Here is a 27,994-nt window from a genome sequence, read left to right as displayed (position 1 = left end):
GGGGAGGCGGTAATCAGGTAACTCTAAATTTTGTACTTTGCAAGTGGGTTCGACGGGGTGGTGGGAAGGATTACCTCTCCAGCCTCTAAAAACTCAGCCCTTCAAATCCAGTACAGGATACATTTAGACAAGAAAAATCCTCATAGATTGGTCCAGATAGAAATTTTTAAAGTTTCAAATTATGACTAGGAATTGAGATAATCTAATAAATTGGGAACCCAACGCTTTTAATTTATTCCACTTGCAAAGTACAAAATTTAGAGTTACCTGATTAATGGCTCCCAGCATCTCTGCCTTGCTAGCAACTCTTGTTGTGCACTGATTAAGGAACTTTAAACTCTTCTCCAGCTTCTTAATGATTTCTTGGGCTTGGTTATCATCTTCACAGAGAGTTATTAAAGACTGCATAAAAGGGAAATAAACAGTTATGTATGAGGAATAACAAATGTTGCTTTTCAGACAAACCAGAATTTGAAAATGAGAAATGTAATAATACTAGAGATACATTTTTGCATGGCCCCAAAAAAATCAACTTCAAAAGCAAAAGATGGAGGAAATATGGCTAGATAGCATCTTATTTGAAAAAGATCTGGAAGTTTTGGTGAATTGTAAATATGATATAAGTGAAGAGTGACATAGCAGCTAAGAAAGTTAACTTGAAATTAGCCTGCATTACAACAGGAATAGTTTCTGTCTAGGACTAGGAAAGTGACAGTCCCATTGTATTCCAGTGTGGGACCACTAGTTTTGTTTTTAGTTTTGGGTGCTGCCATTTGGGAAGGATATTGTTAAACTGGAGAATATCCAAAGGAGGTAAGTAGAATAGTAGAGGACCTAATGATCGGAAGCAAATGGGGATGTTTAATGTGAAGAGAAGATTTAGGAGAGATGTGATAGCTCTCTCTGAGTGTGTGCGACCAGCACAACTGTCTTGGAGAAGAGGAGTTAGGTGTGGTCTCTCTAGCTCCAAAGGGCAGAACCAGAAACAATGTGTGGAAATTAGAGACGGGTGTTAAGACTGGAGAGAATTTCCCAAGCTTTCTAGACTCGATGAATTTCCTAACAATTAGAGGTATCTAAAAATGGAATAAGTGGTCACAGGGCATGGTGGAGAAAGGCCTCATTAGACATCTTGAAGCGAAGGTTGGGTGACTTTTTGAGAATTTCATGGAAGAAATTCTTGTTCATATATGAGTGACCTCTCAGAGCCCTCCCAACGCCATTTCTGTGGACTACACTAGGGGATTAAGATGGTGGAGACAATAATATCTTATTATATAGATTAATAATAGCTTATTACAAAGCTACTTTAAATATATTATCTCACTTGATTGTTACAGCAATCCTGTAATATGGGTAGCACATGTGTTTCTCCTATTCTTCAGAAAAGGAAACTGAGGGTTAGAGACATTAAGTGACTTGTCCAAAGTTACATAGCTAATAAGTAAATGAGCAAGGTCTCAAATATTCTGACCAAAAGTCAAGAGTGCATTAAATACTTTAGGTAGAGTTAGGAAGACTTTGGTTTAACAAGAGCTTATGTGAAATCATATATGTAAAATTCTTTGAGAACTTGAAAGTACTGCAAAAATGCCAGTTATTTTATTAAAAGTAATATTATACTGTGATGCTCCAGAAGAAGCAAGTAATATCAGGGAATAACATAACTGGATAATGCCAATGATGGATATTAAAAACATTTTTCAAGTTGAGCCTGGGACACTGCTTTGGATTAAGAGATGTATATATTTTTGAAACTGAATTGCAAAATGAATTAGTTAGCTGACCAATGACCATATTTGGCCCTTTCAGTTTCTTTTATTCTCATCTACTTCTAGTGTCACTGGTCTAGGACCTGATCAGGTGATGTTGCTGTTCAATCATTTCAGTTGTGTGCAACTCTCCATGACCCCATTTGGGGTTTTCTTGGTGAAGATACTAGAGTGGCTTGCCATTTCCTTCACCAGTTCATTTTACAGATGAGGAAACTGAGGCAAACAGGGGTAAGTGATTTGCCCAGGGTCACACAGCTAGTAACACTGTTTAAGGCTAGATCTGAACTTATGAAATAAGTCTTCCTGACTCCAGGCCTAGCACTCCATCTACTGTACCACCTGGCCTCCCTATGATCAGGTGATATAGGTGTATAATTAACTGTTGGTTGAACTAATTCTTAAGGAACTTCTTGTCCTGACAAACTCCCTAGAAAGGAATAGTGTGTGTTTTGCTTTGAGGAAATGAGTGAAAAATATATTGGATTTCAGGGTTATTGCAAGGGGGAAGTAAAGTGAAGGTCTGAGCAGACTTCAGAGTCAGAAAGAACCTTGATTCAAGTCCCACCTATGATACTTAATGGCTATGTAATGCTAGGCCAGTCATACAACCCCCCTATGCCCCAGGCCACTCTCTAAAACACTGCTACTCCCCAAGGCCAAGCCCTGGTTGCAAAGGCAGCAAGGGATCCAGTCCCTTAATGCCATCTCACACCCTTACCTATCCTACTCTTCAACCTAAATCCCCAATGCCAACTACTGTCCCCAATTCACTTCCATAGTGACATTTTTGTAAGATACACTTGATTCAATTTTTGGTTTTTCCTTTTACATGAAGGGGAAATACACATCAGTCCTTTTTGAACCCCAAAGCCTACTATTATTGTTTATGTTCTAAATGCAAAAAGGAAGGAGCCTTTTTGACATTTAATCTATTTCTCATCATTGCTAGAAATAAGCGAGAGGAAAAGCTATCTTATTGTTTCGGGGATAAAAGGGCAAAAAAAAATTGAGTTTTTTGTTGGTGGTGGTAGTGCTCTTTTGAGCATTCCATATCCATACTGAGCAATCCAATATTCCATTATGACGTTCCATAATAGACCAAGAATGAAGAAAAATACTAGTCAATATTTAGACAAGTTTCTAATGAAGCATTCCAGAAATCTGTCCTTGGCTCTGTACTGTTAGTCTTTTTTCTCAGTAATTTTACCATTACATCTATAAACACAGAGAAGGCATACTTATTACATGTGTAGGGAACAGGAATTTGAGATATTTATTTACGGATATCAATCTGTCTATAGAAATCTATAGGATGATTAGATATATCAGCTTTCTGTGTGTGTACATTCACTTTCATCACCTCTTCCCCTTCCTCACACACAAATGGAGAGATGACAGAACACGTGGTATCTAATATGTTAGATGAGTAATTGGGATCTAAAAGGATCTCAGTAAGCTAGAACAACAGGTTGAATCTAAGAAAATGAAATGTAATAAAGATAAAATCCTACGTTTGGGTTAAAAAAAATCAACCTCAGGATTTGAGTGATTTTAGTGACCTGCAAGTGAAATGAGCTGGTAGGGAAAAAAATAGCAAATTTGATCTTAGGCTACATTCAAATGAATTCAACAAACATTAAATGCCTACTATGTGCAGATCATTTTATTACACACCAGGGATACAGAAATAAAACAATGCCTGCTCTTTAGATGTTTTCAACTGAACGTGAGAACACATAAATAAAGTAACTACAAGCTAAGGTGAAAGGGAAAGAGAAGACAATTGAAAAGAATAGGGAAGGCTTCACAAAAGAAGTAGCATTCAAGCTTAGACTTGGAAGAAAATCAAAATTCTTTGAAAGATAACAAGAACTGTTTGTAGTGCTACCCAAACTTTGAATCCTCTCTAGGTCCCAGAGTATAGAAATAAGGTCCCAAATATTATCAGTCTAACCTTTAATAACTTTAAACAGTTAGTGATCTCCTTCTTTAAATTCTCTTCAGCCAGATCCCGAGACCTCTCCTCGAGCTTGACTCTTTTCTCCAAGGTAAACCAGTCACATTTAAATCCCAAAGATAATCTAAGAAATTCAGCCTATTACCGAAATAAAATAAAAGGGGTACAGGAATGAGGAGAGAAAATGAGAGTTAATACAAGATTTAAATGTAAAGAAAGACTGCATCAAGGGACATGAATGAATTTGATATATGCAGGGACCATAGTAAAATTGCTTCTTAGTAAGCTCAATTCCAGTGTTGCCAGTCAAACAGGATAGGATTCATGAACCAGTTATACCTGGGTGAACTTAAGGATCTTTTTATATTTGGTAAAAGCCAAAAATAGAAAATGTTTCATACTTACCTCTACCTCTTTTTCATTTGTAGAAATGCTGCTGAACAAGAAAGAGAAGGACTTCAAACAAAACCCCCAAGAAAGTAATAAGAAACATTCATAGATTGTGGTAAAATTAACTTACTGGTCACTTTGTTTAAAGTTGACTGATTTAACACTGGTTACTGGAATGGTAGAAGCAGCCGTTTCTAATAAGGGGCAAAAAGGAGATTATTTGGTTAAATCACATTAACTACTTGATGTCTCTTCATTTATATGAGTTATATCCCCTAAAGAATGAATAGCAAAAAATACTATGTCTTTCAAAGAGTCATGTCAGCTTTAGCGTTATTGCTTAAACCTGAAGTCCTGATGATTTTGGTCAGAAGGGTTAAAACCACAGAGGTTCCAGTGATGAAACTGAACACTGTGATTTACAGTGATATCTGAAATATGGCTTGAGTCTCTCCAGTACATAGCTATCGCAGCTGCTCTTACTGGAGCCATTCACTGAAAAAATATGACACCGTTTCTTAGCAGTAATATATACAGCAAAATTCAAAGCCCTTAATAAATTCTTGTTGATTGAATCTTTACCACGGTATTTCTCAATAAAGAAAAAAAGAGAAGGACCTGCAAGAAATGGATCTTAGAACTCAGCACCACTTTGGCAGAAGCCAACGTTTTATATATGTTTCATGAGTATGTCAGGAATCATAGCTCACAAAATTGAAATGGCAATTAAAACTGTTCAGACCCCAAGACAGTGGGAATAATGAAAGGTAACCATCTGACATTAATGTTTTGAGGCTTAACGGCATAACTGGGAATAAGTAGGCTTTTCTAAGTGATATCCTACAATATGCTGCATCTTTATAGTTACACAAATGAATTGGAAGGTGCAGAGAATGCAATGTCTCCATTGTGCTTTTTGTTTGTTGACTACAAAATAAATTCAGTTTGCTAGATCAAAAAGCTGTTTCCAGTTCTCTTCCAAAAAAGTATTTCTGAATGTGGAACTCAAAATTTTAGGAAATGAATGTTAATTTTTTATATGTAATTGGGAAATATTTAATAAAACAAATAAAACTATATTGAAAAATATCTCCCATTCACATAACAAAATCATACAAGATTCTTGAAAGATGTGCAAAAGGAGATAAATGTGTCTGGTGTACCTTGATTATTACTATTAAATGAGGGAGATGAGTACTTGCCAAAGGTATTTGCCATGGCCATGAAGGACCTCCAGGACAATAAGAAATATTCCCTATAAATGGTGAGGTCCTCCAGAGTCTCCCTTTTGTACATCATCAGCATGAAAATCTAAAATACTGCAGAGCCTGGTGAGACCCAGAATCACTCAAGAGTTTGAGCTGAATGATTCACAATGGAAAAGCCAAGTGGCTTAAGAACCTCTATTCTCTAGACCATGATATACAGATGGATAGGCAATCCATAGAGCTGCTCCATCAGTAATTATAGAGTAATAGAATGTATATGGCATTTCAAAGTTTGCAAAGCACTATAGTTGTGTATTTGTGGGTATACATATATATATATATACATACATACATACATACATACATACATACAAATATATGCATATGAATGTGTGTATGTGAGTAATTTAGTCCCCCTAACAGCTCCGTGAGATAGATGCTATCTCCATTTCATAACTGAAGGAACTGAGGTGAAGAGAGATTAAGTGACTTTCCCAGAGTAACAAAACTAGTAAGCATATGAGGCAGGATTTTAATTCAGGTCTTCCTGACTCCATCCTCTATGCCACCTCAGTGCCTAACCAATGTATATACTTTGTTTTTTTTTTTTGTTTGTTTTGTTTTCCATTTTTCAAATGCTTTATTAACTTCTGATTTACATAATTCATTTCCATCAGATTCTGAGTTACAATTTTTCCCCGTTTTTCCCCTACCCACCGCCCCAAAATAGCAGTCCCACAGGATATCCCCTCCTCCAATCTGCTCTCTCCCATATTTTCTACCATACCCCTTTCGACTTTTCCAGTAGGGCATGGTGGATCGCTATCTCCAGTGACTCTATATCTTATTTCCCAATTACATGTAAAATAGTATTAATAATAGTGTGTGTGTGTGTGTGTGTGTGTGTGTGTATATATATATATATATATATATAACATTTGATTTTAAAACTTTGAATTCCAGATTCATTCCCTTCCTCCCTTGTCACCCACCCTTACTGGGAAGATAAGAAGTTCAGTATAGGTTGTACATGTTTAGCTAATGCAAAACAATAACATAGTAGATATACTGTAAAAGATTGACTATATTTCCTTCCCTCCTATCCCACCTCCCACTTTTTCTATTCTCTATTTTGATCCTGTCCCTTTTCAAAAGTGGGTGTTTCCAACTTCCCTCCCCCCTCAGCCTGCTCTCCCTTCCAACAGCCCCCCTCCCATCCCCTTCCCCCCTACTCTCCTGTATGGTGAGATACCCTATTTAGTGTGTATTACATTCCCTCCCCAAGCCAAATTCAATGAGAATAAGGTTGACCCATTCCCTTTTGCCTTCCTATTCTTCCCCTCCATTGTAACCATTTTCCCTTGCTTCTTCTATATGAGATAGTTTACCCCATTCTGTCTCTCCCCATATCCTCTCATTATATTCCTCTCTCACCTCTTAATTTCACCTTTTAAGTATCATCCCTTCCTATTAAATTGGTCCTGTGCCCTCTATCTATATATACCTGTAAACATATATACACACATTCACATATGTATTCATATGCCCATATACCCTCATATAAAGACACACACACTCACTCACTCACTCACACACACACACACACATATTTCTATTCCCTTCAACTATTTTCATACTGAGAAAAGTTTCATCAGTTACAATTATTGTTTTTCCATGTAGGAATGTTAATAGTTCAGCTTTGATAAGTTCCTTATGATTTCTTTTCCCTGTTTACCTTCTCATGCTTTTCTTGCTTCTTGTATCTGAATGTCAAATTTTCTATTCAACTCTGGTTTTTTCAGCAAGAATGCTTGAAAGTCCTCTATTCCACTGAATGACCATATTTTCCTCTGAAACATGATACTCAGTTTTTCTGGGTAGGTGATTCTTGGTTTTAATCCCAGTTCCTTTGACCTCTGGAATATCATATGCCAAGCCCTTCGATCCCTCAGTGTAGAAGCTGCCAGATCCTGGGTTATCCTGATTGTGTTTCCACAATATTCAAATTGTTTCTTCCTGGCTGCTTGTAATATTCTCTCCTTAATCTGGGAATTCTGGAACCTGGCTATAATATTCTTAGGAGTTTTCTTTTTGGGATCTTTTTCAGGAGGTGATCGGTGGATTCTTTCAACCTCTCTTTTGCCCTCTGGTTCTAAAACATCAGGGCAGTTTTCCTTAAGAACTTCCTGGAGGATGATTTCTAGGTTCTTACTTTGGTCATGGCTTTCAGGTAGTCCAATAGTTTTAAAATTATCTCTCCTGGATCTATTTTCCAGGTCAGTGGTTTTTCCCATGAGATATTTCACATTGCCTTCTATTTTTCATTTGTTTGGATCTGATTAACAGCATCTTGATTTCTCATAAAGTCATTAGCTTCCATTTGCTCCAATCTAATTCTGAAGCAATGGTTCTCCTCATGGAGCTTTTGAGATTCTTTTTCCATCTGGCAAATTCAGCTTTTTAAGGCATTCTCCTCATTGCCTTTTGAGCCTATTTTGCCATTTGAGTTAGTCTATTTTTTAAGGTGTGATTTTCCTCAGTCAGGCTGTTGACTCATTTTGCAATTTTCTTGCATTGTTCTCATTTCTCTTCCCAATTTTTTCTCCACTTCTCTTATTTGCTTCTTCAGGTCCTCTATGGCCTGTAACCAGCTTGTATTTTCTTTGGAAGCTTTTGGTGCAGGAGTTCTGACTTCACTGTCTTCCTCCTGTTCCATGCTTTGCTCCTTTTTGTTCCCAAAATAGGAGTCGAATGTTGGGATCTTCTGTTTGCTTTGTTTCCTTTGCCTGGTCATGTCTCCCCTCAGTAACTGGGCTTTTTGCCACAGTAGGACTCTGCCACCAGACAGGGGAGCTTTCGTCCCAAATGCTGGGGTTTTCTCAGCTGCTGGAGGCATTAGTTGGGTGCCCTCTCTGAGGCCTCCACACGCTCTGGCAAACTGGTCACACACCCCAGGACCTCCACCCTAGACCACAATCCAGATCCAAGCGGGTTAAAGCAAGAGTGATTACCCCTCAGACTAGTCGCTTGGTCCCCCTACACTCTGCAGGCCAAGAGCTGAAGCTGCCATGTGGTGCTGGCTGCTGTGCAGGGCGTCTCAGCGGTTTCTCACCCCAGGATCCCAATGTATATACTTTGAACAGATACTACAGATGGATAATGAACAGACCCCAAAACTGAATAAAAGGAGGGGGGAAGGCTAAATTGCCTGAATTGCAATTGGCTGTGCTTTTAATGACTCCCAGATTTTTCCTCAAAGACTCATCTTTTTAATACTAGTATACTTCAGATGAGACTGTTTGGCTATGAGTTACAGAACAGCATAGTCTGAGAAGAGTCTGAGCAGTAGGTCACTCAAAAAATCCATTCATATTGGGCATAAATAGGCAACAACATATCACCAAAGTAGAACTGTGCAGGAGATCTGGTATAAAGGCTATCACCAGAGACATGAATGATCAGAAAAACAGGTGGATCTGTCATGTAGCAAGAACAAAGGGTAACCAATGGACCATCCTCTCCCATGGAATATCAGGAGACCAAGAGAAAGATTTACAGATTGTAATGGGCACAAATAGAAAAGGGGAAAAAGTATGAGTGGGTTGTGATTTTCACTGTTGGAGGAAATACTATTATAAATAAGATCACAGAATCATTGAAGCTTCAAAGTGGGGAGATAAAAATCGAGTCAAATATTAGCTTTCTTATTGTTTTAGCCCTAGGTCAAGTAACAAGATTTTAGCTTCTCTTAGTGAGATTCTGCATCAACAGAGAAGTGGGAGAAAATTCCTCTTACCTCCTCCAATGGCATATTCTTCTTTATACTCTGTAATTGCTTCAGGTCCTTCTTTGGTTTCCTAAAATTTATAGAGATGAAAGACATAATAAAGGCCCACCTGAGTATTGCTACAAATGCAGTTCTCTATAAGGTTTTGGGTTTTCCTCCCTATCAATAAACATTTAATATGTATTTAGCATATGCAAGGCAAGGTCTGAAAATCTGGGGAATAGAAAGTAGCATACTCTAGGATTTTATAATCTAGTTAGGGGGACAAGGCATAAAGACTTGAGAAGTCAAATAAGAAAAAGGTAAGAAAAGAAGATCAGTCATAAGGTGATTAATTGCTTAGATCAATGGATATTGGCAATAAGTGCTATGAGTTCAGAGAAGGGAGAGATCACTTACTGTAGGTCCAGAATGGTCTAAGAAAGTTCCATGGGAGAGAAAGGATTAGAATTCGGATATTTTATTAGTCAGAGAGGAATGGAAAGGGTATATTGAATATAGATGGGGGAAATACTGTGAGTAAATATAATTAGCAATGATAGTTTACATTCACATAAGGTACTGCAATTTATAAAGTACAATCCTGAGAGGAAGAGAGTAAAAACTATCAAATTATCCCCATTCTACAGATAAGGAGAGTAGTTCAGAGATGTGTTATGAGTTATTTATAGTCATATGACTAGAAAATAATGAAAACCAAGACATGAACACACGTCTCCTAGATTGAACATCAATATTCTTCCTACTACACCATATTACTTCACTTCTAGAGAGGCAGGAAAGCACAGATCTTTGAGGGTTATTTTGACACAAAGTCTATCATGAAATGTAATGATATAGAAAAGTGGTGGTAGACAGGAATTTTATTGTCTATATTTTACTGAATATACATGGGCAGTGAATATTGTTTTCATTGGACATAAAATTCATCAGGCATAAAACTGTGGGATTATTATGAGTCTAATTATATGGCATAGAAAAGTATATTTGATAACCTATGAAATCACAGTCATTTATTTAATAATACTTAATGTTCAAAATATTCCATTCACTTCATTAAACATTCATCAAGCCTTACAATATGTAAATCACTGTGCTAGGTATTTGTGATAAAGGATGAATAAGAAAGTCCCTAAGAAATCTTTAGTACATGTTAGAAGAGCAATCAAGAAGAATGAACAGTGTTTCTATTACCTCTAGAAATCAGCCTTTATGCTTCAGTCATAGTGTTTGTAAATCCACAATCACCATCATTAAGCCTCACCCTGAAGTCTCATTCTGGGGTAGAGGGACACCTGAAATCTCAAGGCTATACCAGTGAAGCATAAGCTTCACAAGCTTTACCAAGCTGGAAAGATTACAAATAAAGCCCTAGGGATGCGCATTTAATGTTATTCAAAAAGTAGCCAGCTCAGTAGGGAGAGGCCCATCACCTCAGATTGTCACCTTGTGTTTTTGGTCATAGCAGTTGGTGAATTTGGTTTAAAAGGGTGTGGAAGGACTGTGATTTGTAGAAAAGTACCCAGAATGGCACAATTGTGGACCCCTGAAGTATTGAAAAAAATAAACAATGTAGTCTCAAAATATGGGTTTTAATAAATTCTGTTTGTGGGATCTGTGATGTCATGATATTATGTTTGTGGAAGTTCTTTTAAAAAGTAAAGATACAAATATACAATCCAAATATAGAATGTTATCATTATCTTCACCATTATCCTCATAAAGGGCCTTGGGTCTGGAATTAGTCAATGTATGTTTGAAGCCCACTTTGGTTGCTCACTAACTTATCTTGACAAGTCACTTAACTTCTCTGGAACACAGGTCTTTGTATGTGAAATAAGGGTATTGGGTTAGAAGGCTTCTAAAGTCTTTGCTAGATCTAATTCAATGCTACTATGATTATCATTAATTAACAGCATTGGTCTAGTCTCTTACCAAATTTAATGTGGTTTTCTTTTCATCCATAGAAAGGTGAAGAGGAATATCTTCATTAGCTACATTTTTACCTGTGAGAGAAAAATGCGAAAGAGGAGATGAAATAAAAAAGGGTGAATAGAAAGAGATGAAGGAAGAGATGAGGGGGCATAAACAGTCACTATGAACCTTTAGGAAGTGAACATATATTTATATAAATCTGCCCATACATAGATTATATAAGGCTCTAAAATTTAAAGTTGACTAGAATTGGAAAAATTCACAGAAACAATTCCTTAATGTTCAAAGGCAGTGGGTATAATTTGCTAATAAAAATGAAATGATAGTGCATAGCCAGCATGGTACTTCTTTAGGGAGGTGCTGTTCACTCTCATAAATTCCATTTAACAAACACTTATTAAGTGTCTACTATATATAAGGTGCTGGAGATACAGAGACAGATATCACAGCCCTTGCTATCAAGAAGCTTATACTTTAATAGGTGAAAGGACACCCATAATTATGATAAAAGGGATAATGAGATACATAAAATGTATACTATCATATCAATAAGAAATTGGGAAAGGGACATAAACAATTTTCAGAATCATGGCCACCTTTTGTGACTTGATAAATATATATTGGGGATTCCACACATGTGGCCGGTATGTGAAAGTGATTTCCTTTAATCTAATGCAATTGTCTTTAGATAAAAAGGCTATAGATTAAAGAGGCAAAGATAATTTTTAATTCATATATTTTCACTATTTTAAAGCAATTATTATGAATATTTTCAAATTTTAAAAAATATGTATCATTTTCACTTCCAAATTTATCTTTTCTCTTTCATGTTGAGCCCATCCCTTACAACAAAGAATAAAAAAGAAAAGTGAAAAAGCAGCTCAGCAAAATTAAGCAACACATCAACCATGTCTGGCAATATATGTGTGTGTGTGTGTGTGTGTGTGTGTGTGTGTGTGTGTGTGTGTGTATGTAAAAGATGTTCCACATCTATGTTTTCCTGCAGAGAAGGGACAGGGGTACGTATTTTTTTTTTAAAGATATTAAAAGTTTCAACTATCAAGCACTTATTTTTTTCTCCCTACCACCTTCCATACCACAATTGAACAAAAATAGAAAAGAAAAAATTCCTAACAAATATGAATAGTAAAGCAAAGTAATTTCCCACATTGCCTATGTCCAAAAGTATGTGTGTCATTCTGTGTCTTGAGGCCACTGTATGTCAGGAGGTGGGTAGCATGCCTCATTTTTGGTCCCCTGGAATTGTAGTTTACTATTGGATTGATCAAAGTTCCTAAGCTATTCAAAATTGTTTTTCCTTACAATGTTGTTCTTATTTTATTAAATGTCTTTCTGGTTAAGCTCATTTCACTTTGTGTCAGCTCATCGAAGCCTTTTTTCTTAAACCATCCACTTTGTTATTTTTTCAAATGAAGCAATAATATTTTATTGCATTCATAATTATTTGTTTTTGCCATTCCCCAGTAGTTATCCTCCTTAGTTTCCAGATTTTTGCTATTACAAAAAAAGAATTTTTATAAAAATTTTTTGGATACATAGATACTTTCCCTTTTTTGTTGATCTCATTGGTCAAGGAGTATGAAGTTTAGTTACTTTGGGGGCATGGTTCCAGATTGTTTTTAGCATGAGGGAGGTACAGTTCCTCATACCTCTTTTGAGGCCAAGGTTGATCATTATATTTAATTATGTAGTGCTAAGACTATTTTTGGTTGCTACACTACGTAATAGAATTCAAATCGGTTAATATGTAAATTACTACATTACTACTAACCCATCTGAAATATCTTTGCCCTCAGGAAACGAAGTTTGTTTATTTTCTTTCCCCTATTTGGTCATTGGCCTAGATTTTCAATGAATGTGACTAAAAGCCATGACTTGTTCTCAGAATCGCATGGCTGCAGAGGCATTTCATCCAGTTAATATCATTACCTTTTTGGTAGACTAGATGCTAAACCATTCTGAAAAGATTAGATTAAATTTTAAATATCTTCAGGGAAATAGGTAGGGTATATAGGTTCTCTTTTAGTAATCTGTCCCAGTGTCAAATCACCATTACTATTAGGAAATTTTCAAGTGCATCAAGTGACTGCATCCTGTAGTTTAGACCCATTTCCTCTCACTCTGCCCGCAGAAGAAGCAAAAAAACATCAAACAAGGTCATCTTATCCCTTGGCTTTCTTACCTACCATTTAACTCAATTCAACAAATATTTATCATACTCTTACTACATCAAGGGCCCCGTGCTAGAGGTTAGAGATACAAAGACAAAAATGAAGAATAAAAAAAGCAGTCCTGTTCTTCAGAAAGCTAATATTTTACAGAGGGATACAATATGTACACAGATAAACAAATATGTGGTTATTTCAGGAGAGAAAGAGTGCTAACAGCTGAGAGAATCAGGAACTATACAAGTATAAGTTAGCACTTGATCAGAATCTTGAATTGACCTATGGTCTAAGAAGTGGAGATGCAGGGGAAGAATATTCCAGGACTGGTATATAGAAGGTTGAGTTAAGAGGAATACAGTTAAGAGAAACAAAGAGCCTGGAAAATCAGGCAGGAGCCAAATTGTAGGGTGTTTTAGTGGGAGTTGCAGCAGGATACAATGGAAAGAAGACAAGCTGTGGAATCAGACAACATGCTACCTCCAACATATACTACTGGTGAGACTTTGGTCAAGTCATTGAACTTCCCTGGTTCTCAATTTCCTCATCAGTAAAATGAGCAAGTTCAACTAGTACAGTGACCACACTCTTTCTTGAGTGGAGAGAAAGGGGCAGATAGAAAAGACTTTACCAAAGCAGAATCTATAAGACTTATCAACTGACTAGATATGTGGGGTAAGGAAAAAAGAAGAATTAAGTATGACTCAGGTTATAAACCTGTATAACTAGGATGGGAGTGGTACCCTTGACAAATACAGGAAGTTTGGAAGAGTGGTTTTTTGGGGAGAAGATAATAAGTTCTAGAAGTTAGTCAGAGTTCCTTAACTTTTTGTTACAAAATTCTCAGACAATAGTTTTACTATGTGCAGTCTTAGGATACAAATAACTCCTTACATCATTTTACATCTCACCTTGGTCTTCTATCGTTATAGAAGCTGATGGTGCTGTTTCCTCTTTTTCATACTGCTCATTGGAATCAGGGTGATCAGAGGTCATAGTCAAAAATCCAGAGCTTGAATCTACAAAAAGGAGGAAGCAGAAAAAAATGAATACAATGCAAATGTATCATTTGTCTAAGTACTTATTTGCACATTTCAACACAGCACACAGGCAATAGTTTTTCCAAGACTACTTACCACTGGAGGGTATAGTTCTGTTCATGGAAGAAGTGTGTCCAGGGGGTGGGCTGGGATACTCACTGGCAAAAATATGAAAGCAGAATTTTTAAGGGTTATTATGGCTATTATTATTATTATCTTAGAAAGTAAATGAATGTGAAAAAAAGATGGGCAAACCTGGCCTGTAGCAAACCCTCAGGTGGCAACTGATGAACCAGGCTCTCCTTTAAAAGAAATTTCAAAGGAATATTCAAACTGATGTTCATTTTGCAAAAGGGGATGGGGGTGAGATACTCACTGGCAAAAATATGAAAGCAGCATTTTTAAGGGTTATTATAGCTATATTATTATTATTATTATTAAATTATAATTATTTTTTCATGTAATTTCAAATCATTCCACACTCAACTTACCCTTTTTGTGATAATCTAGCATTATAGTAGAGGTAGATGTGTTATAATTTATACACTAGACATAAATATCCATACATATATATTATATAATATATTATATAAAGTTTGTAGCCATTAGTATGCATAGTTTCTCAAAATTTATATGTAAACAGTTTTAAATGTACTAGGAATGGTTGAAATTTAAAGGAAAACTCTCATGTAATGGAAATAATCCTTAGGAGACTTTCAAAATCGCCAAGTTAGACATGTTTATAACAATACAAACATATTGAGTTATCTTGGAAGCAAATCTCCACAAGCAAAATATATTAAGTTTCTATGTATATATGTATGCATAGTCAATTTTAAACAATTATCTTGAAGATTCAAGTTAAGTTCTGAGTTCATGTAAAAGTGAATAGTAACGAATTAAATTTGTTCTGTACTTCACAGATATTAGGGTACACAGAAGGAAGAAAGCTGGTCAGGTTAAAATCCAGTGAACAGAATAAATTTTATATAAACAGCAGCCTCAGCCTCCCAAATAAGCATCTCAAACTCTTGTTCTACATCACAAACAACTTTGGGAGGAGTTCAATAACCAAGTGTTGCTTATTTGATTCTGTCACTTTAGAATTCTCACTGTCTCATAATTTTTAATTTAATTTTCCAGGCAGCTTACTAATTTGTATTTAGATAGGGCAAACCATTTTCAAAGTAAAGAAAAACTCCAAGTATGTCATTAACAAAAGTTAGTTCACATCCCTAAACATTAAAAACCACAGCATAGTTCTGTGGTTTATGTTCAACACATTTAATTCAAATTAACAGACACTTATTAGCACATACTATGTGAAAGGTACTACGCTAGGTAGTGGGGGCATAAAATCCAAAATGAAACAATCCTTGTTTTCAGGGAGCTTACATTCTCCCAAGACAGAGACTACCAACAATGGGGAGGATCAGGAAATCATGGAATCATAGGATTTTAGAGTCAGATTTCATTGGTCCCCAAGACCAACCCATATCTGAAAAATAATTTCCTCTTACAAGATTCCCATCATATGGTCATCAATCCTTTGCCTGAAGACATGCAGAAAGAAAGAGACAAAGAGAGCGAGAGAAACCAATAAAAGTAGGCTTTTAGATAGCTCTAATTGTTATGAAATTTTTCTTGAACTCAAGCCTAAATTTTCCTCTTTCCAATTTCTCCCCATTTCTCCTTAGTTCTATCTTCTTGGGCCAAGGAGAACGCAACAAATACTCTTTTACATGATAGCCCTGTAAATATGATGACAACTAGTTTATTATGTCACCTCCTAAATATTTTCTTTCCCAGGTTAAAGGATTCTTGTTGCATAAATTTATTTTTTTAATTAAAGAAATGCGAATTGAGTTGAAACTAACAAAGAAACAAAACTTAATTTAAACTACTAATTGGAATGATTCAAATAACTTCTGGCATGTTATCAAACTTTAGTTGGAATCACAGGTATAGATGTTTCTTTGAGGAAAACCAAAGACAGCAAAAAACAAAAAACTCACCTAACTATTTAAATATCCCACTGTTACACAGAGAGTTCAGTATGAACTGTTGTAACTGTTCAAATATTAACAACGTTCCATAGACTACCTGGGACAAGCTTCCTGTGAAGACAATATTCTAAAACATTTACAAAGTTAGACTTAATATAAAGAAAAAAAATCCCCCAAACTTCCTATAATTAGAGTTATCCCAAATTGAAACAGAATGCCTTGGGAGATAATGGTTCTCTAATAAGTTTTTCACATAATAAACACTTAAATGCTTATTGATTGAGAAAATAACTGAGCAAAGCTTTGGAAAGTCTTTGTTAAATTCATACCTGTCAAATACACACCCAACCTACCACCTTGTGGTGAAAGATTGTCTGAGTATTTGAATTAAGTTGATGATATAGTAAGAATTTTTAATAACAATTTCATGTTGTTACATGCCCATCAAATCAGATAATGCAAAAATTACATTTGTCCAATGCTACATATTTAATACACTTCTCTCTCCTTTACAGTTATTGATGTTAGATCATTCAATCTTATATCCTGTTACCACCTAAATGATGCCAGTTAATATTTTATTAGCATTATTATCATGTAGTTTGGATTCAAATTGCTGATGTAGCAAATGGACTGACAAGCGATATTCCACTGTCGTTCATTGTTTGTAAATTAATCTAATGTTAGTTACAGTCAAATGGTAGATTATCTTGCGAAAAAGGGGAAAACAATGAAACACTCCAGTGACAAGTACTCCCCTTCTTTCTCTGTGCTGAAGGTATCATCACATCATCCAAAGTCAACAAGAGATGATTCTCTGTAGAGAAAGTCAGTATTCTGGGTAAAATATGAATTGCCACTTCACTTGGGTTACTGATATTTCTCATTATTTCACAACAACCAAAAAGAAATCTCATCGGATAAAGCAGTAAAGACTTTTAAAAGATATTCCGAGTGCTTTTGATAATTCTAAACATCTATTCTCATTAGAGACACAATAAATTTGTAATTTTTAGGGAAGTTCCATAGAGAGTAGTTGTGCATATGATTATGAGTTAAGTAGGTAAATGGGTTTGATATTAGTCCCAAATCATTAGATTATATACATTCAAGCAATTAGAAATGAATTTGAGTATCCAGTGAACATGAACTAAAAAAAGTTAGATCCACCATTTTTTCTTGTGAGTTCCAAGAAAACTAAGATACAGCTCAAAAAAGATGTCAAACAAGATACCTTTAAGTTAGTAGTAATGGCTAAGACAATGTTTGTCAAAGTAAGCAAATATTTTACTCAGATAAAATTTACCAAAGTGTTCCTATAACTTTGTTCCTTCAATTAGTATGATTAGTACAAGAAGGCTCCTCTAGCCAAACTCCTAATCCGGACTAAAAAAAACCCCAAAAAAGAAAAAGAACCTCTCTGAACTTTCTTTACCATAATTAGTATAGAATAAGTCAGGAAGCAGAAAACAACGGATTAAGATAAGGCAAAGGCTAGGGGTGGCCAGGTGGCTCAGTGAGCAAATCCGGGCTTAGATACTCAGCACCACACCCAGAAATAACTGGCCTTGTAACCTTGAGCAAGTTACTTAACCCCAAAAGTAGGGTTAAGTAACCCCAAAGATTGCTTAAAAAAAAAAGACAAGACAAAGGCTAAAAGAGATAAATTATTTACAAAGAAAAAAGTCCACAGACAAGGCTTACTTACGTGGTGAAGAAGTCATCATAGCCTGCACATTCTAATAAAACATGGTGGAACAAAAACACCCTCATCCTATTCAGGGCATTCAAATATTAAGCTGCCTAACATTTGAATGGAAATCCAAAGTGCAGAAATTTGTTCTTGATGCTAAGCAAACCTCAAAATGGGGTGGGGCAGAATGAAGTAATGGGGGAACAGATTTTCCCATTGGCTAGGCCATAGAACAATATCAGAAAAACAGATACACGTGTTCAAGCATTGGGTAATAAAATTTATAGATCAGAAATAACCAGAAAGTTATCATTAAGGGGGCAGCTAGGTGGCGCAGTGAATAGAGCACCAGCCCTGGATTCAGGAGTACCTGAGTTCAAATCCGGCCTCAGACACTTAACACAAAAACTAGCTGTGTGGCCTTGGGCAAGTCACTTAACCCCAATTGCCCTCCAAAAAGCAAAAAAAAAAAAATGTTATCATTAAAAAAGGAAAGAAGCTGGGCCAGATTACTTTTCAACATTTCTTTACCATTATTTTAACATAAACATTTTTAAAAATTATGTATATGGGAAGAATCTTTTAGATATATATTTTTTAATTTAAGTTTGTCTGACTATCCTGTCTGACATTGAAAACAATAAATGTTTGCTATGTCAGACAATAGTTGGACATATTTAAATTAAAAAAACAAAATAAAACAAAGTAGATCCCAGTTTTCCCATATACAGATAAGCCTTGAACAAAGTCACTATTGACTATATTTGAAGATATAACCCAAAAACATTGAAATGATACAGTCTTATCAATATCATCAAAAGATTGGGTCAAATATAAAAGATTAGCAACTACTGGAATCTGAATAAAATAACAAATAACAATCCCTAAGTAGTTTTTCTTTAACTTTTGCTAGGTGCATGTCATCCTTTTAACCTCAGTGATACTATTTTGAAGTGAATTCCATCTCATAGGTCTTTGCCTTCCTGCACTCTGCTCCAACCGTGTCACAACCAAGAACATTCTTTGTCCTCTCAGTGTGTCAAAGTTATCTATATGTGTTTAAACCAAGATAACTAGGATAGCTGGGAGAGCTACTGAAGTAATTAAAAAGTTGTATGATCATGGATTTAGCCCGGAAAGGAACTGTGAAGCCACCTCATTCCTTCTTTCCTATAAAAATCATCAAACGGAGACACCAAATAGGTGAAGTGCCTTGTCCAAGGTCACAGAAAGTAGTAAGTGGCAGAGGCAGTCTGTGGGAACTCAGGTCTTATGACTAGCAATCCAGCACTTTCTCCACTGAACTTGCCTCCTTTCCTCTATCATGACACCAGGCTTCTATCTTTTCCCCTAAAAGTTATAACATGAAGGGATGTTATAAGTTGTTAAAAATAACATCATTTACTTTTACATAGCGCGTTAAGGTTTGCAAACCTTTACATGTATTATACCTGATGAAGAACAAAGACAAACAAATCCAAACAAAAACAAATCCAAAAATTATGGATAATTTCAATTTCCAATTTACCTGACCAGCATTCAGTGCTTTCTTCTCTGCTTCATACTACTCATGTGTGATTCTGGAAACTCTCAAATGATAAGACATCGCGGGAATGGGCTAAGAAAACAAGTAATCCAAAGTTTCCCCTTTCCTTTCTTCAGAAAGTCAACTATACCCATCATGGTAAGCTCCATAGTTTTGTTAGAGCTTTCCACAAAATTATCTAAAACTACCTGTTTCTTAAAGTGTATCAAATCTGGATAAGAAATGGTTAACAAACATTTAAGTGTCTAGTAGGTGCAATCACTGTGCTATCTGATAGGAATACAGAGAAAGGCAAAAGATAGTCCCTGCTCTCAAGGAGCTCACAGTTTAATGGGGGAAGAAAACATGCAAAAAACTATGAAAAAACAAGCTATCTACAGGATAAATTATAATGCTTAATAGCTAGAATTAACTGGAATCAGAAAAGGCTTCCTGTAGAAAGTGGAATTTTTGCTTTGACTTGAAGAAACCAGGAGGCAACAGTGAGGAGAAAGAGCAGTCTAAGCATGGGGGACAGCTAATGAAAATGCCTGAAGTTGGGAATTCAAATCAAGTACCTTAACAATCAGGAAATCATTTTTGGAATTATAAATTCCATATTTCTTAAACCAAATAACACCCTCAAAGTATCTCTGACTAATGGAAATTGTAAGGTATAGAGGAATGAGTACTGGGTTTCGACTCAAGGGAGATCTTCATTCCAATCCTGCCTTTTGTCACTAGCTAGAGGGTTTTGGGCTAGGCACTTCATAGAAGCCTCAGTTTCCTCAAATGTAAAATAGGGATAACAATTCCTACTTTACAAGTTATTAATTAATTGTAATTCATTAATTTGTATAATGTAATTATAACGTATAATTATGTAATTATAATCTGTATAATGTAATTCATATTAATTAATTGTAATTAATTAAATGTAATTCACAATTCCTTGTTGTGAGGATCAAATGAGAATGTATGCAAAGTCTTTTTTAAACCTTAAAGTGCTATAAACCATTTTAATCATCATGGCTAGGACCAGAAAACTTACCACTAGTGGGCTGAACATTAGTTTATAAATTTTTTGGCCATAATAACTAATGAAACAAAGAAAAATAAGAAATTATCCTCAGTCCTTTGTAGTTCTCTTCTGCTTTTTCAATGACTATGACAGACTGGTATGTGGGAAGGCAAATGCTAAAACATTAAGCAGTTTGTACAATCTTTGAAAAGGAACTTCTGAGGGGTGGCCAGGTGGCTCAGCGAGTAAGAGCAGAGGGCTCCAGTGTCGGGATGACCTGGATCAAATCCCAGGCTCAGATACTCAGCACCACAACCAGAAATAACTGGCCATGTAACCTTGAGCAAGTTACTTAACCCCGATTGCTTATTAAAAAGAAAAAAAAAGGAACTTCTGGTATTCTAATTATAATATCTTTGTCCAACGACCGATAAGTTTCTACTAGCAGAACTGAATGATATAAATCCTGATACTCTTAAGCAAATTAAAAGATGAAAGGTAAACTGATGCTAAATGGATTGTTCACAGGTTTGTACAGGAGAGGCAAATAAAGTACTTAATGATCTGTTTTCATTATGTAAAAGCAAAAATACACATTTCATGGAATAGTCACCTCATATTACGTTGATCGTAACAACTATTTACTAAAAGACCAGCATCCTGATAATTCTAGCTTATTACATATTTGTTACAAAGCATAAGACTGTAGAGAACATCTATAAAAAACTCAATTAGAGGGGCAGCCAGGTAGCACAGCGAGTAAGAGCACTGGCCTCAGTGTCGGGATGACCTGGGGGATCGAATCCGGGCTCAGACACTTAGCATCCACCCAGAAACACTTGGCCGTGTGTGATAGTAATGGCAATTAAAGATTCCCCTGTATTGGCTTGGTTTTCAAATTGATTGTGTTAAAACCCAGAGTTTGTTAATCCCACCTGTGGGATGGGCTTGTTGATGTGAAAAGAAAGTCCTGAACTGGGAGGAGCTGGTGACGTAGATTTGGAGACACAAGAGAGAGGCGGAAGATCTTTTTTGGAAGCAGCACCTCGTGGAGGGAGAGAGAGGCTAAGAGAATTGCTGGTGGCTGCTTTGAATTGCCCTGGACTTTTGAGACCTGCCCCCTGAGCTGCCAAGGACTGAGGAGACATGGCTGTTTTGCTGGTACTTTGTCTGTCTGTTTTGATGTTATTTTGCCAGATTTGTCCACTGGTGAAAGACAGTCCTTTTGTTGAAGAAGTCCTGGAACCTGGCTGTTCGCTAAGAAGGCCTGCGACTGTCCTGCAGACAGAGAGTGAATACTGTCCACTGGTGAGGGACAGTACTGTTGTTGCAGGGGTCTGGAGACTGTCCTGCAGACAGAGTGAATACTGTCCACTGGTGAGGGACAGTACTGTTGTTGCAGGGGTCTGGGAGCCTTTCTGTTGGTTCTGAAGCCCTGAAGAAGGATTTTCTTGTTGTATGTTTACAGAAATCCTGGGAGAGGGCTTTGCTAATGTGTTCAGGGGTTCTAGGGCTGTTCTACAGACAGAGGATAAATTCATGAAGGGACTGGCAATGTATCTTATGGCCTTGCTAAGCCTTGTCTCTCCAGGAACTAAGATTGCTGAGAACTTGCCTCTGTCAAGATGAAGAAAAGACCTCCATTTGGGTATTAAGTGCTGTGTTTAAACTTGATGTAGCTCTGGGGTAGATTCAATTGTGATCCAGGGGTGGGGAACTTTTGACCTTATGTTTGGAAACTAATCTCCATTTGAGAAGAGGGGCTTTGTGGTGGACTTAATTAAGGTATAGCCTAGGGGTGGAGAAGTATTTGGAACAGAGACTTTGTAATTGATTGAATGATTGGAAAGTCCTGGGGTGGGGTAGGCCTTGGAGATGATTTAATCACACTTAGTAAATGCTGTATTTTGAATGATGTCATGTTTTGATCTTCTCTGTTCTGGGTTTGTTACTGAATAAAATAGAGAGCACCTATGCTGGTATTTTTGAACCTGGGAAGTTGCCTTTGCTTGGTATTATATTACACCGTGTAACCTTGAGCAAGTTACTTAACCCTAATTGCTTAAAAAAATAACTCAATTAGACATTCCTAACTATATTTACACTTCAAGATTCAGTGACTTCGATGAAAAGGTGGGCATAGGGGAGTAGAATGAAAAATATTTTAGAAAATACGGCTCAGAATAAAGACGTGCAAGTGGCCAAATGTATGTAGACTGCACAAGAGATCCATGCCCATGTGTCAGGAGTACTTTATGATACTAATAGCTTAAAAAGCACATATATGATTACATCTTAACAGGCAGCAAATGAGTAGTTATTAATGAAGAAGTCATTTCTGAATTACTTCTCTGTGTACAGCCAGATCATTGACTTCTTAGAACAAAGACCAAAGAATCAATACTAAATTGGAAGAAATAAAGATGAGAAGATAGAAAACTGGAGCAGCTCCAACTTGACTTATTTATAAATTATCCAAAATGGGACATGGATAAAACAGCAGATATTGGCACATGTTAATTTCTAAGGATGATTATCTGATTAAATCAGCTGCCACAAAGAAGAAGCCAAAGGAAGCTAGAAACTACCTCAGCCAATAAAATGTAATCTCCAGGTCATGTAAAAAGTATTAGCTAAGGAAAGAAATCAGTCTAAAACAAACTCTTTTTATAAAATCTTTTGTAAGAGGCTATAAAATTATGATCAATATTGAAATAATTTTAGAGAAAGCTTGGAGAGAAACCCAATTAAGCCAGAAGAGGCTGAGGACTTTTAAGGATGAAACTACAAGGACAACAAATAAATGAAAAATGGAAAAGGTTTGCTAAGAATTTTAAACAAAAGTTTAATGGGATAATCAATTCTCCATCAATGACTTTGGAGCAACCATTTTTGCATTGTAACATTATGATTACTAGTGCACTACATGTGGAAATAGAAATGGCAGAAAAAGAAAACTAAGATTAGAAGTGTCACAATATTCATAGATGGGCTCCATGGTGGAAGTGAAACAATTTTGAGATGCTGAGTCAGACTCTCAAGGTATCTGAAATAAAGGAAAATACTAAACACTGAACAAGAATCCCAGACATTTTTACTAATGAAAAAAAGGTGATCCAGAAAGTCTTAATAACTATAAAATCTTTATGACAAAATCTACAAAAATATTAAGAGTATCTTTTATGAATCGACCAACCAAGTAAAAAGTATTTACTGTGTCCACTATACACCAATCACTGTGCTAGATACTGTGGACAGAGGTACTGAGAATCAAACAGTACCTACTTGCAATGATCTTATAATGGGGTGGGGGGACACCAACTTCTTATATAAATATATATAGCATAAACATGAATTTGACAAATACAAATATATCTAAAGTAGTTAAATACAAGGTAGTTTTAAAGGAGGGATAATAGTACTATTAGTTGGAGAAATCAGTAAAGTTTTTATGTACAAGATGATAGATGAACTGTATATTAAAGGAAGAGAATGACTCTGTTGAGTTCATGAAAGAGTATATTACAGGTATGAGGGACAGCCAGAACAACAGCACTGAGATGGGAAATGGGTTGTCACCTATGAGGAACAAAGCATAAGCCAATTTGGCTATACTGAAGAGTGTTCAAAGAGGAATGATGCCCAATGAATCTGAAAAGACAGGATGGGGGCATGTTGATAAGGGTTTTTATAAGCTAAATTGAATTTATAGTTTATCTTGAAGAAAATAGGAAGCCTTTGGAGTTAATGGAGTAGGGGATGCACGAGGTCAGATGTGAGCTTGAGGAAAATTACTTTGGCACCAGTATGTGGCACACACTGGATTAGGGAAAGACTTGAGTGAGGAAGACCAATTAGGAGACTGTTTCATTGATCTGGAAGAAAGATTATGAGGGCCTGAACCAAGGTAGGAGCTATGCGACTGGAGAGAAGGGGTCAGAGGGGAGGCAGGCTGTAGGAATGGTAAGCTTTCAGAAATGATTAACTATGCAGGATAAGGAAGAGTGAATGATTCAGGATAATGCTGAGTTTGCAAGTATGGGATACTAAAAGGACTCTGGTGCCTTGAATAGAAATTGGGGAAGTTTGGGAAAGGGAAGAATTTGGGGAAAAGATGAATATAGTTAATTAGCTTTCAAGAATATAATAAGGACTTACTATATACAAGGAACTGTGCCAAGGGGTAAGGATACAAAGAAAGTTAAAAAACAGTCAGGAGACATTAGCAGTGGAAAGATTGGACTAGATCTCCTGTAGAAGGCAGGATTTGAGTTGAGTCTCAGAGGAATCCAGTGAAGCCAGGAGGTAGAGGAGGGAGAGAATGTTAGGGTCAAGAAGTAGAAGGCCAGTGTAGCCAAATCATAGAATACATGGGAAGGAGTAAAACATCAAAAGAGTGAAAAAGCAGAAAGGGGCCAGGTTGTGAAATGGTTTAAAATTAAAAAGCCTGTTATAGTTGATCTTAGAGGTAATAGGGAGGCAATGAAATTTACTGAATAAAAGTAGAAATGACAGGACTTGGCAAGAGATTGGATATGTGGATTGAGTGTAAAGGAGGAATTGAGACACCTAGTTTATAAGCCTGGGTCACTGGGAGGATGGTTGTGTCCTTGACAATAATAGGGAAATTAGGAAGGGGAGAGAGTTTTGGGGAGAAGATAATGGATTTCAGACATGTTGAGTTTAAGATGTCTATGGAACATTCCCATTAGAGACAGAGAGTTTATAATACACTATTAGTGGTCAGAAGAGAGGTTAGGGCTAAACTCATAAGTCTTAGAATCATCTGCAAAGAGATAATTAAATCCATGGGAACTAATGAGACCACCAGGTGAAACAGACTTGAGGGTGAAGAGAAGGGTAGGACAATGATTTAGAAGACACCCATGGTTAGTAGGCATGACTTAGATGAAGATCCAGAAAGGGAGTGGCAAGGCAGGTAAATCAGGTAAGAGTAGTACCATGAAAACCTATAGAGGCATTTGTGTCCAGGACAAGAGGGTGATCAACAGGGTCAAAGGCTATAGAGAGGTCAAGAAGGATGAGGAGTGATAAAATGCCTCTATATTTGGCAATTAAGAGATCATTGGCAGCTCTGGAGACAGCAGGTTCATAAACATAGACATATACTCCTAGATCTCTTTTAAGACCTTGCTCATGACCCACTTTTCTCATGAAGCTTCTTCTAAAGTTCCACTTCTCTCTCTTTTCTTGGAACAACTATTCTGCTAATTAATTTTTCATTTTACAGTTTCCCTTTATCCTATTCTCTAGAGAACTGTAATACTCTAGAATAAAAGTTCTTAAACTGGGGTCTGTGACCTTTTTTTTCCTTAAATTTTGAAAACCATATCTCAACGTAATTTATTTCTTTTTTAATTTAAAATATTTTGTGCATTTAAAAACATTTTGATAGGGAGTCTATAAGTTACACCAGATCCCCTGGTATGTGAGCAACAGATCCCACCATGTCCTTTTCACAACTCTTAGTATTGTTTTCTTTTCCAAAGAAGCAGTATGTACACTCCTTAAGCTGCAAAGTCTATTTTCAGCCCAATACTCTTTGCTGTGACCTTGAAAAACAGTCATCCTCCAGAAGCTTGCTTATCCTTAATCTCAACGTTCAAGCCACAGGGTATCTCAGAAACTCTCCAGGTTTTGATGAAGATGAAGAATTTCAAATTCCTCCACTATATGGTCTCATCATGGCCATCTAACCACCAAAAAGCCAAGTCAACTGAGGGCCAAAGCAACTAAAAATAGGTTCCCTAGGCTTTTCATCAGAATCTCCAGAATTAATATCTACATTCTTATTCTCTCTGTCTCTCTCTGTCTCTCACTGTCTCTCTGTCTCTCTGTCTCTCTGTCTCTCTCTTTCTCTCTCTCTCTCTCTCTCTCTCTCTCTCTCTCTCTCTCTCTCTGTCTCTCTCTCTCTCTCTCTCTCTCTCTCTCTCTCTCTCTCTCTCTCTCTCTCTCTCTCTCTCTCTCTCTCTGTCTCTCTCTGTCTCTCTCTCTCTCTTTGTTTCTTCTCTTTCTTAGATCTTCTGTCTTTTCCTCTCTCTCTGTCTCTTCTCTCTCCTCTCCCACCCCATCTTTTCTTTCTGTCTTTTTCCCAGAGAAGTATAATTACTTCCTACTTCAAAGAGCAGGACTACTATTCTAATCTCCCATATAAGAAAACACTGGAGACTCTCAAATCAATCCTCTTCATCACTTATATAAATTTACTACCAAGTTCTGCTGTTCTTTCCTTGGAAATGTTTTTAGGATCCCCTCCTTTCCACTGTATTCTTGAAGCTACTGACTTAATTTAGTCTCTTAGTTACAGCCTAAATGCTTTGATTCTCTTCCTTTCAATTTATGCTATGTACTGATGCCAGAAAATGCTACTTATTTCATGTCACTTTTCTGATCAATAACCTACAATGGCTTATTATTTCCTACATCATCAATTCCTGGCTTTCAAATGTCCCCATGCTCTGACCTCACTTTACCCATTTAATGATTTCCTGTCGCTCTCCAACACACTCCCTTTTCCTGTGCTCTTGTAAAACAGTAAAAAATAATGCCTATACATGCCATGATAGTTTTTGTTTCTGTGCCTGTCTTCATTCTGTCCTCCTGACAGAAATGTCTTTTCCTCAACACATATACATATAATCCTACATATCTTTTAAGGTCTAGCTCATGACCCACTTTCTTCATGAAGCTTCTTCTGAGGTTCCACTTGTCTCTTTTTTTGGAGCAACTATTCCACCAATTATCAATTGCACATAGTTAAATTCTTAATTCTTCTCTTTAATTTTGCTTGATGTTTAGATCATTGGTTTTTCTTTTTAATTTTATTTTTTATTTAGTATTTTATTTTCCCCCAATTACCCACTGGTTTCTTTAGAGGGAGAAAAGTATCTTCTGTCTCCAGTAAAATGTTTAACACATGCTGGCCATATTGTAGACATTAGATTAAATTTTGTCTATTTAACTGATTATTAAATTCAATATGAACTAGAGAGTAGATACCAGTTTTCCTTTTTTTCTAATGTATCTATAATACTAAAATAATAAATGCTCATGAAGGCAGCAACAAGTTAAGACAGATCTGAGAAAATGATAAAAGACTTGTCTAATACTCACCTTCACACATACATCATCCATTGTGGTGGAAACAAGAAGATGTGCAATTGTCTGGACACCAACTGAGACGCCTGAGAACCTAGCAGGAGAAGTCAGAATTGAATATTTAAAAGTGAGAAACTGTAGGTTCTCCCCTTATATTTAAACTAGCAGTAGTTGTATGTCTTTGGCAGCATCCTAAATTATAAAATAGCCTCACTTCAAATTCTCTAAATCCTGAAGGATGAAGCATTATGCAAAAATGTTCCCAAACCTGTCAGCTAAAGCTGACAAGCCACAGAGATGACAGGTGAAAATGAAAATAAAGAGTTTGCAATTCAAAACCTTGCTTCCTAAC

General features: G+C 36.4%; 1 protein-coding gene across 1 annotated transcript in view; it reads right to left on the bottom strand.

Annotated features, from left to right (window-relative positions):
• The window catches only part of LOC138176091 (inositol 1,4,5-triphosphate receptor associated 2-like), a 116,194-nt gene that overhangs the window by 19,417 nt on the left and 68,783 nt on the right, over positions 1 to 27,994 (bottom strand). The window contains exons 23-32 of the mRNA XM_069106817.1: positions 27,658 to 27,736; positions 14,534 to 14,580; positions 14,375 to 14,436; positions 14,150 to 14,257; positions 11,053 to 11,123; positions 9,127 to 9,187; positions 4,253 to 4,316; positions 4,138 to 4,165; positions 3,730 to 3,870; positions 268 to 402 (exon numbers count right to left, since the gene is read on the bottom strand). Of these exons, the coding sequence (XP_068962918.1) occupies positions 268 to 402; positions 3,730 to 3,870; positions 4,138 to 4,165; positions 4,253 to 4,316; positions 9,127 to 9,187; positions 11,053 to 11,123; positions 14,150 to 14,257; positions 14,375 to 14,436; positions 14,534 to 14,580; positions 27,658 to 27,736 (796 nt within the window). The remainder of the gene's footprint in view (positions 1 to 267; positions 403 to 3,729; positions 3,871 to 4,137; positions 4,166 to 4,252; positions 4,317 to 9,126; positions 9,188 to 11,052; positions 11,124 to 14,149; positions 14,258 to 14,374; positions 14,437 to 14,533; positions 14,581 to 27,657; positions 27,737 to 27,994) is intronic.

Source organism: Petaurus breviceps, unplaced genomic scaffold, assembly GCF_028583685.1.
Source record: "Petaurus breviceps papuanus isolate PSGF00001 unplaced genomic scaffold, PetGlider_PUasm1.0 81, whole genome shotgun sequence".
In the NCBI taxonomy this organism is placed as follows: domain Eukaryota; kingdom Metazoa; phylum Chordata; class Mammalia; order Diprotodontia; family Petauridae; genus Petaurus; species Petaurus breviceps.
The sequence above is the reverse complement of the archived record's forward strand: the minus strand, read 5'-3'. Positions and strand labels throughout refer to the sequence as shown.